Genomic DNA, 21,862 nt, shown 5'->3' with positions numbered 1-21,862 from the left:
AAGTCTGTTCATCCTAGCAACTTTAATGTGTTTTATTACCATCTTCAAAGTTTGAATTTGCCTTGATAAATTAAAAAACAGAAGTACTCCTGCTCTTGTCTTTACATGGACCAATTATGGGAAGTTAATTAAGTGATGTTCTAAGATTGTGTAGAGAATGTTAAAATAGAGGTTGTTGCTTTATAGAGTGTGAATTTCTTTAAATAGAAGATGTTTTATATACGCCCATTTCATCTGCCTTTTTAATATATATCATTTTGTGGCGTATATAGATGTTCTGGTGAAAAAGAGGTCCGAGACGATTGAGCAAGCAGCTCCAATCTCCGTCGATGAGGTAGCAGGTTCAACAGGTTGTCATCCACAAAGTCCACCTATTGTTGTGACTACTGTGGAAAGCACTGGGGATTGTGGAATGGATGGTAAGTCGATAGTGTCTTATCATCCTTATCTATTTGTGTATCATGAAAGTTAAATTTTTCTAGAAATTTTTATAAGGTATAAGGACTTGAGGACTTATTATCTAAAATGTTTATTATTTCCCTATCTAGTTGGTCCAGTAAAGAAGAAGCCAGATATGGACAAACAGAGAGAAATCCAAGCAATTAAAATTGGCCTCCCAAATAAAACTTGCCTGCGCCGACGACCCGGACATTCTTCACTTGATGTCACTCCAGGTAGTTTGTCTAACCAATATTAATTTTAAATTTCCTAATGAGATTGTTATCGTCACGGCGTGGGGATTTTATAAGCCACACTACTCTGAAGCATCTTATTATTGCAAGTGGTAATGACATGAATTCAAAATATTTTCAGAGCTCCTCCAACCTGATTACAACGTTACCGTGGAATACCAAAAGTATCAGAGAAAATACCCGCAGAAAAAGAAGACTTCGAAGGAGACAAATGCATTGCCGACAAAACTTGGTGAAACTCTACCAACACTTAATGAATATTTTATGTTTTCGTGCTAATAACAACCTATTTCTATTTCCTACATAAACAGTATTACTAGATGTAAGATCTTCTTTCCCTTCTAGACCCCTTAGGGAGGCTGAAAAGTCAGCTGCTCTATTAGACTTTTTTTAAAAAAAATTAATAACCTTCACTTGACTAGGCTGTTGCATTAACTCCCAAATCTCTATCGCCTCATTTTTAACAGACCATGGCATGGTTTCTTTCTTGTTAAGAATCTCGAGTCAGTTGCAATCTCTATCTTCTTATAACCTACCTGGTAGTATATATAATTTCAAGCCATTAAGAATAGCTTGTAATTCCTTATGTAAGATTGTTCTTGTACGACCTAGCTTCAGCTATATAGCACATTATACTAGTTCACATTAGGTCTCTGACTATGCCTCCATGTCTTGCTCCCTTAGATGCTATGCTTCCATTAGTCTCTGACACAATAGCAGTGCTGGGATCCCGTGAACCGGTACCAAGATGTGAGAAGAAAGCGATACAGGTCTGTGCAAATGTAAAAGAACAAGCACCTGTCAGAGTAACTAGGTCAAAAAGGCAATTGTTACAGGAATGAGAGCTAGGTTGCTAAGCTTGGGAATAAAACTTGTTTTTGGATGATACAACTTTATAACTTATGTCCATATCTGTGTAAGTTGTGTAATGGAGGTGCAATGTTGGATAGTTGATGTGGTACCATTGTAGGTAATGTGGGGTAGAGTTTTAGGTAAAAACATGAAACTTTTTCTTTTTGTTAAAGGTTACTTTCGACATATCAATTGTAATGTGGCAAGTTGGATATCGTTTATTAGTTCTTAGATGGAGTATGCTTTTTAGTATCCAGAACATGTGTGTTATACAAATCAATTGGAGGGTTCTGATGTAAGTACCATCAGAACTCAGAAGGTCCCTAGGTATTATCTTTGGACCTCTTTTGTTTCTTTTTTTGAAAGTTGTATAGTAAGTACCATTTGTTAATGATGTAAACCTTTTGATAGCTATTGGACACAGAAGTATATATTTAATTTGTGTTTTCGATAATGGCTTTGTACGAGGTGCTTGGATGATCTGTAATTAGTCGAGACATTTAAGTTCTTTGGCGTACTAAGTCTTTCTATTGCAGCGATCTCATTTCTATCAACCGGTTATTTAACTGCTCTAGCATTCGTCGAGACGGTTAAGTAGCTGGGTTAATAACTAAGAAGTACATTGTTTTAATTTTAAGGTTATGACAAGTCTTTTATGAAAATGTTGAAAATGACAGAGGAGACTCGATCGAAATTTTTCTAGAAAAATCACGTATCTTAGGTATATAATTGTTTCAGATTTGGGGCGTGTTTATTGATGGAGCCTTTGTTTTTTATTTTGATTTACTTTATTTTTTTAGAGAAGTTAGATGGCTGCTCAAGTTAGATTAGGTACAACATAAGTACTCTGCACATGAAAAGAAAATGACAGCATAAGTATTCTGCTCATATTAGATTAGGTAGAACATAAATATTATGTATTGTATAGCTGACATTCATAATATCAAATTGTAAACTTGTATTGTTTTCTTTTCTTATTGGTAATTAACATACATTTGGACTTCATTTGATGGAGACAGCCATAAAATAAGAGGTATTGTTTTCTTTTCTTATTGGTAATTAACATACATTTGGACTTCATTTGATGGAGACAGCCATAAAATAAGAGAAAAGAGAATATAATGGACTTTCTACTAAATTGTAATTAAGCTACTACATGCAATGCCATTTAGTAGTCCTAGTATCAAATAATAGCATATATACTAGTGCCTCATATAGTAGAAAGTAGGACAAGTAATTATGAAAAGAAATGTAAATCAAAATGCAGAAAAACACAATGTGAGAAGCCCTCATCTTCTTTCAATCATTATAGCATGTGTCTATGATACAATAAATAGCATATGAGAATTGTGGTTGACTGGTTGTAACGTAGTTTGGTGTTTCACTCTTGGGTTGCACTTAAGTGTTTAAGTTTGTGTTTCAATGCCTAAACATTGTGGTTTGGTTTTTGAATCACGGCTATGTTTTTAAATGAAATTACGAATATATTTGGTACTTAAGTGTTCACATTCAAATTACAGGTATGTGTGGTACTTGAGTGTTCACATTCAAATTACGGCTACGTTTTCGCGTTCAAATTATCGTTGACATGCATATTGCATTATGATGTACGCATTGGAAAAGACTCTTTTTCCAATATAGCTCTACTACTTTGCCATCGCTCGGAATACTTATTAAATCCAATATAGTGATTTAATGGGAGTATGCTACAGATAGTAGTTTAATAGGAGTATGCTACAGATAGTAATTTAATAGTAGTATGCTACATCTAGTGGCTTAATTGGAGTATGCTACATCTACTGTTTTAATATAAGTTAGTCAATGCATTTGTTCCCTCCGTATGCTCCAACAGTATAACCCGTCCCTCCTTTTACTTTTCTCTTATATAAACATCTAGGGTTAGGGTTTAGGGTTTTTACTTTTTTTTTTTAAAAAAAATTCTCAGTTATTGCTACTGCATAAGATCCAATCAAGCATAAGAAGCACGAAGCAAGCATAAGAGCACATTAATTTTGCAAAAATGAAGGTAATTTCCCTTTAAATTCATGAGTTTGATTAAGTTTAAGTTTTAGGGGTAAATAAGAGAAAATTTTGAGTTATTGAGTGTCATTCTTCACTTAGAATTTTATCAAGTATAAAGAGCACGAAGAATTTGATCTTTGAAATGTTAAGAGAGATAAATTTATCAAGTACAAAGAGCATGAAAAAATTTGTTGGTTGTGTGAAGGTTTTCCTTCCTTTATGGATTACTAATTCTTGAATAATTGAACTTGGTTGAGCTATTAGTCTGAAGTAGCCTATTAAAAAGTTTAATTTCTGCATTAGTTGCTGATCGAGACATTTGTTCATTGTCGCTATCTTCATAAGTTTCAAATTGAGAAGTACATGTTTCGTTCACCACAGGTTGAATGTCAGGTATGTGATCAACTTGGGCACTCCGCTATTGAGTGCTAATTTATGTACTCTCGCTATAAAGAAGCTACATGTGATGGGATCCGATTGTTGGGCAAATTGCAAACAACAAGCAATCCAGGAAGGAAGTACTTGAAGTGTCAGCATGATTCATGTCGAAGTTATTTGCAATGGTTAGATGAAGCTGTTTCTGATCAACTTTCTGGATCAAGCTCATCAACAAATGAATGCTTTAAGTGTGGTCAGCCAGACCATTGGATGAACGAGTGCCCTTGGGTAAACTGTGAATGCAATACAAAAGACTGTAAGGGGAGGAGGATTGTTAAGACTACCAAGTATGGATTACATGTTGGAGAAAGGTATTTGAAATGCAAGAGCTGCTAGGGATTTCAATGACTTCGTGATGCAGTGAAGATGGCATCAAGAAAGAAAACAACCACTTTGACTGCGAAACCCATTGTTACACTGAAAATGACTCTGTTTGAATTCTCAAACCTAAAAATAAATTGAAAAATGTAATGTGTAATGCAAAGTTCAACTTTGAACTTCTGCACAGTTATAGCTTCGTAAGATGGCTCCTTGTAAGATGTATTCTAACTTTTTCTCTCTTTTTCTGATTGCAAGTGTTAACTTGGTAAGATGTAACCTGACATTTTTATGATTGCAACTCTATAATGCTCACGATGTATGTATCTGAAGCACTCGACAAGCGCTTGACAACTTTTTTAAACTGAAGCACTTATCTGTGTCTTTTTCCTAATTTTGTTGTAACTTTTTCGGTAATAGCCCATTTTGTTATGTCTGTTCAGCCATGCTAGCAGTTAAGATACAATCTGATGTAATACAATCTGATGTAATCCTAATTTTGTTGACAACTTATCTGTGTTAAGATACAATCTGATGTAATACGTTTGCACTGTGAACACATGACAAGTATGAAAATAACCTGTCAGAACTCCATAACTCTCTTTTTAACATAAATCTTCTTTACTATTTGGAATCCATAATGTAATGACATACAAAACAAAGTTGCACTAACTAGACGCAATCTCAGGTAGTATGCCGACTTTTTAGGAAAAATAGTTTGAGATACAATGGTTTTATCATATGATTAAACACAAACTTTTATCATATGATTAAACGCAATCTCAACACCAGTTTTGTAGCACTTAAATGTATATCAAACTCAGAGTATCATACTATTGAATTATATGTAACTTGAAGTATCATATTATGGAAAATGTGACTAAGTGTAGCATATTATTGAAGTATTATGCGATTAATAGTATCATATTCCCGAAATATATGAAACTACTAGTATCATAGTATTGAATATGGGATTAATAGTATCATACTATTAAAGTATATGTAGCTTAGAGTATCATATTATTGAATTTGTGACTAAGAGTATCATATTATTGAAGTATTATGGGCTTTATAGTATCATATTCCTGAAATATATGTAATGAATAGTATCATATTATGGAATATGTGATTTATAGTATCATACTATTGAAGTATATGAAACTTTGAGTACCATATTATTGACTATGTGAATAAAAGTATCATATTACTGAAGTACCTAATCTTGGGTTTATATAAGACAGGTTTGAGTGCCACAAGCAAGTAACGGGGTTTCCTAATACTTTGCACGAAAGTTTTGCTTCTATAGAGGAAGGACAATGAGCATGGACTCTCTACAATATGTAGTCAACACAGTGCTTCATGTTAGAGTTATCCCTCACATGAGGAGAGAAGATAAATTCATTTTCAGCTTGTGTGGAGAAGACAGAGCGCCGCCACCACAAGCCATTCATTCGCACACCAAGGCCAAGAGCCCGACATCGTCCAAGGCATGACCAGCGCCACCGCATAGGCAAATCTGAGCACACTCAAGACTCGCCTCCGGACATCGTCCAAGGCAAAGAGCGCCTCTCGCCCGTTGTAGTACACCTCGAAGCCACCACGCGCCCCATGCCTATTTTGGCAAGATTCTATTTTTGCGGAACCACGAGTTTTGCATCATAAGTTTGGGTTTTTGGCAAAACCAAACACACGAGAGACATCACAAAAGTGAGAGGAAACCCAATCTTGAAAGCTATCAAGATTGAGAGATAACTTTTACAGAGAGATAACCCTATAAAAAAAGAAGAGTGATCTAGTAAGGTGAGAGATTGAAATGAGAGATTGTAATATTCATTCCCACTTTATAAAATGACTAGCTCTTGTGGAAGTAGACATCATTGACCGAACCATGGTATATCTTTGTGTTGTGGTATGCGTTTAATTCTGCTTTACATTATTATCTGTTGTTAATAGTTGTTTAGCGAGTTGGGTATGTTAACATAGGTTGTAGTTAATATTTAGAAATTTGTCTGGAGTTAAATTGTGTTCAAATACATGTGTAGTGGGGAAATCGATTGGTATTAGTATAAACCCCAATACTTCACCGCACCCTTCAAAAAGCCACATGCAACTATGTCTCGAGCTAATAGGTCACAGGTGCTTCCTAAAGCTCCAATTGTCCCACCGAATTTTTCATCAACACTATCTCCTCTTCCAGCTATGCCTAATCTCGTTCACTAGATTCAATATGTCATTTATTGTTTGATACTAACGTATATGCTATATGTAGTAGTTTAACTAAAGTATGCTGCAACTAATGGTTTAATGGGTAGCTTAGTGACCCAATTGAAACTTCTTCACCAGGTTATTCCGGTTTTACCCTTCAAAATATGTGGCTGAAAATCCTGCGTATGCGAAATTTGGGTGCACCCGACGCACCATAGACGTCCTCTTATTTTTTTTATGCGGGTTTTGAGATTTGAGAACAATTTATGCCAAGTGCGCTGATATGATGATATCATGTGGACGACTTAGTGCGGACTGTGGAGTGTGGACACTGGACAGAAATGGCTGTAATAGTATCCAGGATTCCAGCCAGGGATTCATTACGAGCTTACATGAGGCACTGGTCCAAGGAAAAGCTAATAATACCTAGCTAGGGTTAAACTAGAGTAAAGATGGACTGGACTAGCAAAATCCAATTGAAACTATGGACTGTAACTAAGAAGATAAACGTGGGCCGGGCCAGAGTAAACCAATATCTATATCTGAGGAAGTGATTGGTGGGACATTTTGGAATGATGGATCATTCACTCTGGGGACATTTACCACTGCTGGTGAGATCGACGTCGAAGGAGTCAGTGGAGTATATACTCCAGACTCTGTGGAGGACTCGAAAAACGGGTCTAGATGCAACTGATCGGGATACACTCAGAGGATTGCTTCAACTTCCAAATGATAGCGATCTTGATCCTGTAACTCATTTTCTTCATTGTTTATTATTATAAATTGTAATTATTTACAAAAGGGTTTTCTGTTATGCAGCTTTTGGTATGTCTTCGCGTGTTGATCCGCAAGTGTGTTTGTGTTAATAATAATAACAAGGATGAGATTCAGAAACTGTTCCCTCAAGAGGTCTCACCAGAATTGCAAAGATTACTTACTCTTTTACTGCAAAAGTTTCAAAAAGAATGGAGAGATGATAAGGACCAGGTTTTACCAATTTTATTTATTTATCTCATTAAAACTCATGCACTTCTCAAATTTAAGTTTAATATTTTCAGCTCACTATCCCCCGCTTGAAAACAATGACTTGGAATCTTGCAAACCAAGAGACAGAACTTACTCAACCGCTTGCCATTATTAATTTTAAGGTAATTCATTTACGTACACTATTAACTTGAATGTAATTTTAGGTATATTTTACTTTCTAAAGTTTGCCTTACAAAAAGTCTTACTCATGCAGCTCCATGATGACGCACAGCCTAACGCAGGGGAAACAGAGGTGAAGATTCAATTTGACAAAGATGATTTAGAAACAATGGTCAAGTCTATGTACTGTATTAGAGATCAGTTCTCTGACATGGTAAAATTCATCAATCAGAGTGTTCTTATTGAAGTTATGTAAGTTTGTTAACATGTTTGTCTTACACATTTGCTGAATTCTATCATTTCTCAGGATGAGACCTCTAACGGGAGCTGTCAACCCCAGGAAGCAACTACACTATAGTTTCTCAGGTTCCAATACTAAAAGGTATGGCCTAACTTCAGAATGTCAAAGTTTATGGCTGATAAACAAGGAGCCCGTATTTACGTTAGGAGCATAACCTACCAGTCAATGACACATGATGAAAATGTTAATTTGCATTGGTAATGATTTTTATACCAATACTATAGAACTAGTGTAAGTTGAATCTATGAATAGCATGTTGTAGTTATTCCGTTTTGTCATAGATTTCCTTCCAATCAGTTCGCATTGCTTAAATGACATTACCAAACTCTGAGAGCGCGATCCTGGCACATTCTCCAATCTTAGCCACCACTGGACCTCAAACATTTACGGGGGGTCTTAATTCAAAAGGACTGGCAGCTATTAAGGGTTGAGAGCACACCATATAAATTGGAGCATTGATTCATTATTATCTGATTTGGGACTTTACACAGTTTTGGTGCACACACCTACCAATAGGAAAATTTACATGCTCTTTCACTATTCCTGGCTAAGACAGTAAATACTGTGATACGGTGTCTCATTGAATAAACAATTAAAATAACATTGTCTTAGAGTCTACTCTCTCTACTTTTCCAAACTATTACCTCTCCTTGTATCCTATTATGATGGGTGTTTCTAGACATCTGGCGAAGCTTTCTAGAAGATTCTTGTGGGGTGGGGAGGAAGAGAAGACTAAGACGCTCATGGTGAAATGGGATAGACTTTACTGATTTTACTTATCAACAGAGCTTTCTTATCAAAATGACTTTGGAGATATGGTGAGGAGGAGGAAGATCTATGGAGGAGAGTGGTAGTGGACAAGCCTGGTGAGGGGGAAATTAAGTGGATCTTAAAGTTGCCGACAAATTCGTTTGGGAGGACTCTTTGGAGGGGTTTAACAAGTGGTGGTTGGGATGATTTAAAAAAAAGGTGTGAGATTTCTACCTGGAACCGGTGAAAGTAATTGGACAGTGAAGTTATTGACAAATCTGTTTGGGAGGATTCTTTGGAGGAGTTTAACTAGTGGGAGTTGGATGACTTAAAAAAAAGGCGTAACATTTCTTCTCGGAATCGGTGAGACCATTTCATTTTGGTAGGATGTTTGGGTGGGGGAAATCTCACTTAAGCAATTTGGGGACATTTATAATTTGGTGCGTAAGAAGAAAGCTTTGATATCGGAAATGAGCAATGAAGCGGTCGTGTGGAATGCAGTACATAGAAGAGGTCTCAATGATTGGGAAATGGAGCGGTTCGAGACTTTTGTAGAATACATCTATGAAATGGAGAGTAGATTCGGGGAGGTGGATGCTAGAAAGAGGATTTGGGAAGCCGAATGTGAGTTCACCATGAAATCATTCTACTTGGCTTAGCCAAGGAATGTTCTTGTTGAATCTTGAGGCTATAGGGGAAATCGTAATATTTCCACAGATAGATATGGAGAACCTCCATCTCATTCTAAGTAGCTTTATTTGTTGGCTTACTTATTTGGGAATGATCAAAACGATTGATGATCTCAACCGAAGGGGCATGCATCTACAAAATCTTGCCAACTTTCCAAAGGGATAGAGGACATCATTGGATGTGTTCTTTCGAATTGCCCTATAACAATTGAAGTTTGGAAGCTATTCTTCTTCTCATTCAATAGAGGGGGGCATTAAATGTTGGAGGTCTTTAAATGTTAGAGGTCTTGGTGAAGGAGTTGATTGTGGGTCCATTATCTAGTAAAGCTAAATGACTAGTGGATCATATTCCAAGAGCTATGATGTGGTGTTTATGGAAGGAAAGAAACTTGAGGATCTTCTAGCATAAGGAGAAGGAACTTCAAAAGATAGCGGGAGAGATCAATGAAGTGTTGTTTGATTGCTCAAGTGCGTCTCCAAGCTGTCGAGGAGTGGGCTACTATGATATTATTTGTAATTGGGACTCTCTTGTACATACATAATAACATACTAGTCGTCCTGCAATCGAACCTAAGAAAGTAGAGATAGTAATCCTACCTACATAGTTTGTAATATGTATATGCATATGGTTTGAATTTGAACGAATGAAATTGAACTCCTACAGTTCAAAAAAAGAAAAAGATAACATAATCTTAGCCACGCTAGCAACTCTTTGAGAGCTCAAACTTCAGTCAAGACAGACTTTCTTCAAGTAGGTTTTCAAATCATTGGAATGTTGCTAGTGTGTTTGTAAAGTAGTTTAGCAGTTGGTACTTCACTTTTGGTTACAATTAGAGATGTAGAAAGGTGAGGAAAAAGTGCTTTTACGCTCCAAGCCGGCTTGTTAATTTTGCCTGTGTAGTAATCGCTTTGATGCTTCCTACTCATAGTTTGGGATTCCGAAATCTCTGGAATTCCGACAACCCCAAAAACCGAAATTCCGTTCCTCCCCATGCATCGGAATTTACAAGGTGCAAAGTTCATCGGAAATTTACTTGAGGCCGGAAATTATGGGAAACTTCATCATATCCGTTTATAAAGTGAAGAAAAAAATCAGTTCAATTCAAAATCAGTGATTCAATTGATCTAATCAAAGAAAAAACCAGTTGAAAAGTTGAATCAAAGAAAAAATCAATTCATCAAACTCGACATTTGATGGAAATCAGTTGATGAAATTAACATATGAGAATCAAATAAATACATTAAAAGTAATAAACACAAAGAAATCTAAGTTAGATTCCAGAGATCAATTACAATACCTCACCTATTATGTTTAAAAAAACAGATTTTTCTTTATAAAAACAAGGAAGATAGTTCCTTCAAATACTATTTTCAAATTTGTTGGTTAATTGATCTTGATCAGGCGATCTTCTTTTCATCGGAACTCAAATCTCGTTGAACTTAGGTGGTCTTTGAAGGGGAAGAGGAGAAAGATTTTGTCGGTTTTACCCCTTTAATTGTGGTTATTTTGTCATTTCAAGTTAGTTTCTCACTTATTTACAAAATTACCAAGCGGCACATGCTGTTATATATCGTTTCGATGCCGTCTTGGTTTTTAAGAAAACCGAAATATCCGTCGGAATTCTGACGTTTCGTTCGGAATCACGAACTATGTTCCTACTACAATGGAATCACATCTTCACATCTTCTTTCTCATTATTAGATCTTCTGCCATTGTAGTCAACTACATTTCTGGAATTCTCTGTATTCAAAATCAGTGCTCCCTTTGGTTCAAGCAACTGCTGCTCATGGTGTTCTTTGCTGACTTCTTCGGTTTTTCCTTCTCATTTTTGTCTAGCTTTTAGTTTCAAATCTGTAAGGTGTAACTTCATATTCAATTTTTTTTTAGTCTTAAATTTTTTTCTGATTTTCCATTATTATATTCAAACTTAAATTTCAAAAGGAAAAAAAATAAAGAAAAGAAACAAAAGTAAAAACAAAAACCCAAAACAGAACCTGAATATTGGTGCAATAAGCAGTAAATGTTTTTTAATGATTTGATGATGATCTTGACGCTTGAAGGATGTTAAATCATTCCACCTACAGGCTAAAGCTGCTTTAATAGTGCGTATTTTTTCTATTTCTTGTTGTAATAGGTATGATATCTACTCATGGAGATGTGTACATTGTCGCATTGTCAGCCTGGAGAGCCAGTTGGATTTACAGGGACGGACATACTTGTGCGGACAGGTCTGGCTTCCTATGCAGCTCTATTAGCAAATGACAGAGTTGGTTGCTTGCACGAACGAGCAAAAGAATTAACTGGCATGTTTGTCTACTAAGATAGTCTTCGAACATTTACTTCTGCATGGTTGTTAACCTTTACTATTATATGGTCGTCACCCATAAACAGCAAATATAATTAGGATCACGTTTCGATTTAATGAATCACTAATTTGAGTATGGCTCTTTATGAGAGAGAGAGCACCTAGATACACCCGTTTATTATTCTACAGTAAAAACTCTGAAGAGGGCGAGATGCCGGCCTGCAACATTGTGTGTATTTGTTGACTCTGCAGTTTTAATGTGTTTAGTATGCGTCCATTGGCACCACCTTTGTAAGATTTTTTGTTCATATAAAGAACCGGGAGCTATTTTATTAAGGTCTAGGAAATTCCTTCAATCGAAATGAAATTAGGCATGCTAATGTGGTGGTAGAGCTGACTTCGTTTGAGAAGTAACATGGAGCATAGCTTGTGTACTCTAGAGTTATGGCTTTGAGTCCTTCTATTGAGCCATCGGACTGAAGAGTGAAGACCAATGTCTGGAAAAGTGGATACGATTTGACTTGTGATACAGAAACCATTCAGAGTAAGGGTAATACATACAAGTCTTCTGCACGCTCTAATATGTGTGGAACTCGGAGCCAGTTACATGGTCATGATCGTTGTAATGATGGGAACGAAATATCTCAAAATGCTGGTTGAATATGGGTACATCCCACAGTCGTTCTTCTGTAGTCCTGTGACATCCTTGGACATGTTGAAGGAATTGCAAAGTCTCTTCTCTTTTACTTACACTGAAGGAATTGAGCACATGCAATGCGAAGAAATTGTATTCCCGAATTTCATAGAATGAATTAAGATTGTTGTCATCCTTTTTGGCTACGAGACACGAAAAGTAGGCACATGAATTAACCTGGAAATTGCAAATCTCCCTAAAATTTTAAAGATAAGAGTCGCTACAAACCAACCACTGATGTATAATGAAATGCAAGCCTCTTGACTTTCTGTATATTAGTGTGCAAACATGAATATACGTTTTCCCCTTATCGAGGGAGTTCATATAAAGTTCGTATTCAAATCCCATTTAGTAATTCCATCTGAAATAGAGAACATAATAGCACCTGGAACTGAGCTATGTCCAAGTCCAAGAAGAAGGTGCCCAATTTCATTCAATGCAACGGTTTCTAAATCAAAAGTACCATTTGTAGGAGTTGTACTCCAACGTTCATCTGCATCATAATGAAACCATCCAATTGTTGGTGCAAAAGCATGAGCCAGAACACCACCAGGCCCATCAAAAGTGTTGTTATCACCATGATCAGCCTTATGGAACCCAATCAATATATCTGCATTTGAGTCGTTATGAGTTTCCAGATATGTGAAATGAGTCACAGTTGCCCATGTAGCGAAAGCTCAATAAATTATAGGACTTAATGTGTTCATGTTTATTGTCTGTATAGAAGCAGAATCAAAGCTATATGTGAGATTAGACTTAGAAGGTGGCCACCTTTGACGTATTGAGAAGAAGCTGAAGTGTGATACACTATGTAGAGAACTAGGTGTAAAATTATTATTTCTTGTATATATTAGTGTAACAATTACATGGGTTTATATAGACTAATTGTTACAAGTAAATCCCTAGGAGAAGAATAAGGGATTGATACAATTCTATGGGAAGTTTCCTATCATGTAATTTATTTATAGGAAACTTGATATAAATCCTAACACCCCTCCTCAAGGTGGTGCGTGGATGTCATTCATGCCCATCTTGATAAGAGAATAGGTTAGCACATTGGTTGCCACAGCTTTAGTAAGAATGTCTGCAAGTTGTTGAGCTGATCGGACAAAGGAAAATCTGATTATGCCAGCATCAAGATTCTCTTTTATAAAATGCATGTCTATCTCTACATGTTTGGTTCTGTCATGTTGAACTGGGTTATAAGCAATTTCTATGGCAGACGTGTTATCACAATAGAGATTCATTGCTTGTAGAGGAGGAAATCCCAATTCAGTTAGTAATATTTTCAGCCATAGTAACTCACACACTCCTAATGCCATACCTCGGTATTCAGCTTCTGCGCTGGATCTCGAGACTACCAATTGTTTCTTACTCCTCCAAGTCACAAGGTTCCCCCCAACAAAAGTGAGATTGCCAGAGGTAGATCTTTGATTATCAACGGAACCTGCCCATTCGGCATCTGTAAATCCATCCACATTCAAATGTCCATGTTTAGAGAATAATAGACCTTTGCCCGGAGTCGATTTTAAGTATCTCAGAATGCGCTCTACAGCATCCATATGTGGCTTGCGTGGATCATGCATAAATTGGCTTACTGTACTTACTGCATAGGCAATATCAAGTCAAGTATGAGACAAATAAATCAATCTCCCAACAAGTCTTTGGTAGCGTCCTTTGTCTGTACTTGGATCACTCAAGCAATGGGAAAGTGAGTGGTGCTGTTCAATGGGTGTATTGGCTGGTTTGCACCCGAGAAGCCCTGTTTCGGTCAACAGGTCTAAGATGTACTTTCTTTGAGATAGAAATATACCATGCTTAGAGCGTGCAACCTCAATTTTGAGAAAATACTTGAGATTGCCAAGTTGTTTCATCTCAAATTCAGAAGTCAAATGACATTGTAGACAGGAAATTTCATCAATATCATTACCTGTGACTATCATGTCATCCAAGTATATGATCAACACAATGAGTTTACCATTTTTATGCTTCAAGAACAAAGTGTGATCAGCATTGCTTTGTTTGTACCCAAATTTTACCATAGATTGTGTGAATCGACCAAACCATGCCCGTGGAGATTGCTTGAGTCCATACAAAGCCTTCTTGAGCTTGCATACTAATGAAGTATTCTTGAATTTGGAAATTCCTGGAGGTGGATCCATGTACACATCTTCAATGAGATTGCCATGCAAGAAAGCATTTTTAACGTCAAACTGTAGAAGAAGCCAGTCTTTATTAACAGTTAAGGATAAGAGAACTCGCACTGTATTGAGTTTAGCAACAGGTGCAAATGTATCTTGATAATCCACACCATAGGATTGAGTATATCCTTTTGCCACCAAGCGAGCTTTAAATCTTTCAATAGTACCATCTGCTTTGTGTTTGATGGTTAATATCCATCGATAGCCAATAGTCTTTTTTCCAGATGGTAAAGCAATAAGATCCCAAGTGCCATTTCTTTTAAGAGCATCCATTTCCTCATCCATAGCCTTTGTCCATTGAGTATCTGTCAAAGCTTCCTGCAATGTACTAGGTGTAGAGACAGATGATAATTGACACACATAAGATGCATATGAGTTCGAGAGTTTGCATGAGGAAACATGATTACCTATTGGGTATTTGATCTTGGCATTGGGGTCAGGTTCATATTGAATAGGTGGTATTCCTCGATTAGTACGTGGTGGAAGGGTGTAGTGAGAATTTAAAGTATTTTCAGTTGAAGGAGAAGGAGATACCTCAGGTAATGCAGAAGAGGGCTGCGGTGATGATGTTGCGTGATGGATTGGACTATCTGGTGGTAGATCAATAGCATGGTCAACACCGACAATACTTTCTTCTGGAGTATTCTCCCCACTAGTGCCACTCTCAATACCGGCAATACTACATTCTGGAACACCTTCTGGAGTATTCTCCCCACTAGTGTTACCTTCAACACCGTCTGGAATTAAAGTTTCAATATTCCGTGCGGTGTAGGTTTCTTTGGTGGAGTAATACAATTCGGATTCATGGAATACAACATCCATAGAGATATAAAATTTGTGAGTAATGGGATCATAACATCTATATCCTTTCTGAATTGTTCCATATCCAACAAAGGTACATCGTATAGCTCGTGAATCAAGTTTAGTGCGATGTTTGGAGGATAAGTGCACATAAACTATGCATCCAAAAATCCGTGGAGGCAAACGAACATGAGGTGAAACAATCGTTGTTCTCACAAAGACATCTAAAGGTCGTCGAAAAGAAAGAACACTAGATGGTGTTCTATTCATCAAATACACAGCAGTACTAAGAGCTTCCCCCCATAAATATTTTGGAGTATTACCTCCAATCAACAAGGAGCGAGAAATTTCCAGAAGGTGGCGATTCTTCCGTTCTGCAGTGCCGTTTTGTTAAGGAGATTCTGGGCATGGAGTATGATGAATGATTCCATTAGAATGCATAAAATTAGTCAATTCTTGCTTAAAGAATTCACCTCCATTATCAGTTCGAACAACTTTGACAGATATACCAAATTGTGTGAGTATCATTTGATAGAAACATCGAAATATCATACAGACATCACTTTTATGTTTCATCAAATATACCCAAGTCATTCTAGTGTAATCATCCACAAATGAAACAAACCATTTTATTCCTGTGGGGGTAGATACTGGAGATGGCCCCCACACATCTGAATGTATCAATAAAAAAGGAGTTATACTTTTAGTTGTTGACGAAGGAAAATGAGTACGATGGCTTTTAGACAGAGCACAAGTTGCACAAACCATATCCAAAATATTACAGCCAATAAATAATGAAGGAAAAAGCCGTCGAAGATAACCAAGTGACGGATGACCTAATCTTTTATGCCACAACCATATTTGCTTTATATTGTCTTCCAATTTCTGTGAACTTATTGCATGTGACAAGCTTTTATTAACTGGTGGAGCATCACCTTCTAGATAGTACAATCCATCACCCAGCTTACCACTGCCAATCCTCTCCTTGGTATGGAAGTTCTGAAAAAGACAGTGAGTAGGAAAGAACAAGCCAACACAATTATAAGCTTGGATAAATTTATTTACCGAGAGCAAATTGCATGCAAGAGAAGGAACAAATAGAACATCAGAAATAGGTAATTAAGTAGGTAAAATAACTGTACCGATACCAACAATTGGTGTTGATGCACCATTGGCATTAGTAATGGCATGTTTAGAATGAGATGCAAATAATTGGCTAAAGTTAGAGGAGATGCATGTCATATGATCGGTAGCACCTGTGTCAATTATCCAATTGCTAGACGTAGTACAAGTAGAAAAACTAAGAACAGATTTGGACAAACCAGTTGATGCCACAAAACTTGCAGAAGGTTCACTCAGTTGAAGGGTTGGAGGAACAACATGTTTGAAAGTAGAACTTGTACCAGATACCTTCTTACCCTTAGGATGCCAATCCGGGTAGCCATGGAGTTTGAAACATGTTTCAATAACGTGATTATCTCCATTATAATGGCTACTGATAAGAGCCCAAAACTGTAGTTTTAACCCCTTTAACAATATCGCTTTTGACAAATTATGTGATTAATAAGTAAGAGTTAGTACTGCTATCGTGTTCTATGTATTTCAGGCATTGGAGTCAAATATGTGTAGAAATGCGTTCCTTTTGCGAGATAAAGGAGCAAGGGTTGGCCGCTAAGAAGTTCTATGATAAAAGGCCAAGATTCAAGGAGAAAAAACCTTTTTAAAGCCCGGTCAAAGCTGAAAAGTCAAAGTCAACGCGGGCATAAACAGCGCACAAAAGTTAGCAGTCCTTCCGAAGGTCGTATCTTTGGACTCAGACCTTGGAATTGGACCTACCTTATGTCAAAACGACCGGCTCGAAACGAGCTTTCTAATGGTCTAAGCCTTGACCCAAGAGGATCAGAAGTGGACAAAAAGGCTATTAAAGTCAAATCCGACTGAAAACCCCCTTGTAGACTGAAGTAATAAGATTTTGGGCTCGATTTTTCAGCCCAAAACATGGCTCCTCAGCCCATGCACGAATTTGTGGATCTTGTCTCCTCCATATGAAGAGACAAAGACTTAGCTCTTAAGTTACCTAGTTCTAGATCAGAAAACTGAGCTTTTAGTTAGTCAATTAGTTTTTAGTTAGTTTTTTAATTAGTTTAGAATCAATAATTAGTTTGTATTTCAAGTTTTAGTTTCTAATTCAATATTTGATTCATAGATTTAGTTTGTCTTAAATTTATAATTAGTTATTCATAATCTTAGTTCTACATTAGTTTTAATTCATTTGATTCTTAGACTATTATTCTATTCGTTTAATCAAGTTATTTTAATCAAGTTTAGTATTATTTAATTATGTCTTCTTGTTATTGTTTATTGTCAATGAATCCAATGAAACTAGGCTAAAAACTCAATTAGAGGAGGTTAAAGAAACCATGTGAGGATTATTGCTTGTTAGAATAGTTGTTATTTAGAATAGAATTTCAAGTTCATTATTATGAGTGTTTAGAGATAAACCTCATAATGATGAACTAGAGTTTAGAGCCACCATCAAAGAGATTTGTGGTGGAGCTAAACTTTCATGCTAGTGGAACCTTGATTCGAGAGGACTTGGTATTCACTAGAGATCAATATTCGATTCGATGACTAACTAATAGCCAATCAAATTGCATGGTGGAATTTCCCCCCTCTATGTTCTTTCAATTCATTAAATTCACCTTTTAATTGATTAGTTAAATTAGTTAAATTTATAATTAGTTTTAGTTTAAATAAATCACAACACTACTTTCATTGTTCTCACTATTGGTTCCTTGTGTTTGATTAATTGAATTCACTTATGTCTTGCTAGTTTAAGAGTGGAACGATTCCGTACTCTATGTATTGAATGAATATATATGTGAGAGTAGGAAATAAATAATTGATATCGTAAGAATGAAGTTAGAATAATCTAGTGTAGTTTTTACGGGTTATCAAATGGCGTCGCTGCCATCTTAGATCTCGTTTAGTATTGTTAGTCTTCCAAAGTCCCATAACCCACCCACCCTTGTTTGATTATAACTGTGGTTCTTTGTTTCATAACTAAATTTTTCCTCGCAGGAATACACGGAGTGCGACCCGTGCCCTACTAAGGCAAAACTCGAGCGCCCCTCGTGCCTAAACGCCTGGAAGTTGAGTTTTACCCGAAATACCAGCGCCTTGCCAAAACAAAACTTCGAAATTTCCACCCTAAAGCGCTGGAACTTGAGTTTTACCTAAGCGCGACCTGCACCTTCCCAAGGCAAAGTTCGAGCGCCCCCCACGCTGAAGCACCTGGAGCTCGATTTGGACCTGAGCGCGCCCATACAAGGCAAAGTTGGAGTGCCACCTGCGCTCAAAACACTGTAACTCGAGTTCCACCTGAGCACGCCCCGCGCCCATACAAGGCAAAGTTTGAGCACCACCTGCGCTCAAAACACTGTAACTCGAGTTTGAAGGGGCCGACCACGCGCCCTACCAAGGCCATTTCTGACCTCGCCCTCTTGTGTACCAGCCCGATTTTTCATAGGTTAGTTCAAGCTTTCATTTCTTCAAGTTATTCAGTGTTTCTAACATCATACAAACACTGAGATCATGTACACAAGACGCTATTCAAACGTATAGCAAGGAGGCATTCAAGAACTCCTTCTTCCACTCCTCGCCTCTTCTGTCAGAGGAGTTTTAATTCTAGTATAATCAGGCTTGTTTTTCGTAGACATAAATACCACACGCCTATCTATAATTTCACACACTACACCTGCATCAATGGCTAAAGAACAAGAGACTCCTCTCTCTGATTTTTATAAAGCCCTAAACGATGGCCCTAAGTTGTGCACCATTCTTGCAGACCTAGTGGGGGATTTTCGAATTCCCCCTAATATATTTAGACCACGAGAAGCCTTACCAGCATATGCGTAGGATTAAACAAGTTCTCACTACATTCCATCATCTTAGCGTAAGTTCGGATCAAGTTAAACTTAGGGTGTTTCCTTTCACCCTAGCCGACAAGGCGGCGTCTTGGTTAACTGCCCAAACACCAAACTCTGTGGACATATGGGCTCAACTTGTTCAATTGTTCATGGAATAGTTTTACCCACCACTGAAGACAGATGAAATGCTTCAAAAGATTCATTTTTTCCGCTAGAATCCTCATGAATCCTTTTCAGAGGCCTGGAATCGTTTCACTGATCTTCTCATTGAATGCCCGCATCATAATCTTGCGAAAGGCACGCTTGTTCGTGCCTTCTTCAAGGGGTTTTTATGTCGTCATAAGGAGGTTTTAGATATCATGACTGGGGATAGTTTTCTTAGTAAAGGAGCCTTGGAGGCTTTTACATTCTTAGAAGATCAATCTAAGAGGAACAACAATTGGGGAGGTAACGACTCTTCCCGCTCCACTCTTTCTTCTTTTGAGGTTAAACCTGATTCTGAGCTTAAAACTCTTATCAATGCCCTCACTAAAAAGGTAGATGCCATCTCTATTCAACAACAACCCACTCCAGTCATGAACATTAAATCTACTCGTTGTAATGTTTGTTTTAGTCTTGAGCATTCCGACTTCTATTGTCCTCTTGTCTATGCACAACCACCACCACAACCATCAAATTTCAATCAGTTAACTCAACATCAAGGACAAGGAAACTTAGGTAATCAGAATAGAGGTTTAGTACCCATGACCCAGAACTATCAACGTCAAAATATGAACGCTCAACAAGCCTTAATTCCAGTTCAACCATCTACAAACGAAATAGTAGTGACCTTGTTGGAGAAACAAAATCAAATTATGCAACAAAACTCCAACTTGATGAAATATCAGCATGATCAAAACTCTAATATGATGAAACAAACGATGCAAATAATGCAGTCTTTGTGCCAAAAGGTTATTGACATGTCTCCTAGCCAAAATAATAACCAAACAGGTGTGTTTCGAGGACAAGCAGTGCCTAATCCTAACTCAACAAACGCCGCCTTTGAAATAAAAAGTATTCGGTGTAATGGTAATATAACCCCAGGGGACCTACAAGAAGTCACTACCCTTCGTTCAGGGAGAGTAGTTGATAACCAAGTGACTATGCCTAAAGATCACCCGCAAACTAAAAATGATACCATACTAAATACTATAATAGAAAATGAAGACCCTACAACTGTAGAAGTACCAGTTAAACCACAACCAAAAGGGAAAACATTACAAGACCCAATAATAGAAATTGAAGACCCTACACCTGTAGAGGTTCCAATATGGACACCTAGGTGGAAAATGGCTAAAGTTAAAGCAAATACTAATAATACTGTTGACCCTTATGCTAAAAATAGAGATAAACCACCGTATCCCCAGAGACTAATTGTGTCTAAAAAAGACAAGAATTTTGATGAGATTAGGGAAGTGTTTAAAAATCTAACTATAAACCAACCTTTTCTAGATGCTATAAAAAGTCTACCTGCACACGCTAAGTTTCTAAAAGAGTTGTGCACCAAGAAGAGGAAAACCAACATACCCAATGAAGCCTTCTTAACTGAACAATATCCCTATTTATCTAAACATAACGGAATTGTTAAGTACAAGGACCCTTGTCGTCCTATTGTACAATGCACCTTAGGTGATACCTTCATAACAACTACTTTATTAGATCTGGGAGCGAGTGTTAACTTACTCCCTTTTTATTTATATAAACAACTAGGTCTAACAAAACTTCAACCAACCAAAATGACTTTGCAGTTAGCCGATCGTTCTATTAAGTATCCCAAGGGTGTAGTTGAAAACATTCTCGTTTAAGTTCAGGATTTTTACTATCCAGCTGACTTTGTTATTCTCGACACAGAAGTTGCTCATGATTCCATTCCCATCATTTTAGGGCATCCTTTCTTGGCAACTGCCAATGCCCAAATCAATTGTCGGGATGGCTCAATGACTCTTTCTTTTGGAAATCTTTCTATGGAAGTTAACATGTTTAGACAAAAGCAGAGACAACTAGGTTTTCCTGTAGAAGGTGAAGTTAAGTCTATTGAGAGTTTTGTATATCACATTACTGCTTCCAACGATCTTGTCCCCACACTAGTAGATACCCCTCTTATGGAAGAAGACAAAGATCACAATTTTGACTCCTTGAACATAACTGAACTAGCGAAAGAATTTTCCACCCTGCCTTCCGACACTACAAGAGATGGAGTAAACCTCACAATAGACAATTAAGATAGATGAATTCCTCAAAGATGGAAATGAATACCATAATTATATGGATGCGAACAACCTAGATGAGGAATTCGACGAGTTTCTAAGAGCCTATGATGATCCACCCTCTCAAGAATTACCTAAAGAGCCACCTGATACCTTCGTTTTTCAGATGTGTGCTAATACCAACTCATGCCACCAATAAGTTTTATGCTAAAACCACGCACTCATTTTTTCCATTCCTTCAATCTAAAATTTATCCATACCCTACATATCTT

At 37.1% G+C, this 21,862-nt stretch overlaps 1 protein-coding gene across 4 annotated transcripts; it reads left to right on the top strand.

Annotated features, from left to right (window-relative positions):
- The first annotated feature begins 7,080 nt into the window (after positions 1-7,080).
- LOC147493263 (uncharacterized) lies at positions 7,081-12,002 on the top strand. Of its 4 annotated transcripts, none has more exons than XM_086563898.1 (6): positions 7,081-7,276; positions 7,347-7,436; positions 7,586-7,675; positions 7,768-7,887; positions 7,981-8,055; positions 11,594-12,002. In XM_086563898.1, the coding sequence occupies exons 1-5, from the start codon at positions 7,100-7,102 to the stop codon at positions 8,029-8,031; spliced, it is 528 nt and encodes a 175-aa protein (XP_086420024.1). In that variant the 5' UTR covers positions 7,081-7,099; the 3' UTR covers positions 8,032-8,055; positions 11,594-12,002. The 4 variants fall into 4 exon arrangements, with proteins under 4 accessions (XP_086420024.1, XP_086420023.1, XP_086420022.1 ...); XM_086563897.1 differs by having other exon boundaries at positions 7,082-7,276; positions 11,549-12,002; XM_086563896.1 differs by having other exon boundaries at positions 7,083-7,276; positions 7,347-7,514.
- Positions 12,003-21,862: the final 9,860 nt, after the last annotated feature.

Source organism: Coptis chinensis, chromosome 6 (genome assembly GCF_015680905.1).
Source record: "Coptis chinensis isolate HL-2020 chromosome 6, ASM1568090v1, whole genome shotgun sequence".
Lineage (NCBI taxonomy): Eukaryota > Viridiplantae > Streptophyta > Magnoliopsida > Ranunculales > Ranunculaceae > Coptis > Coptis chinensis.
The sequence above is the reverse complement of the archived record's forward strand: the minus strand, read 5'-3'. Positions and strand labels throughout refer to the sequence as shown.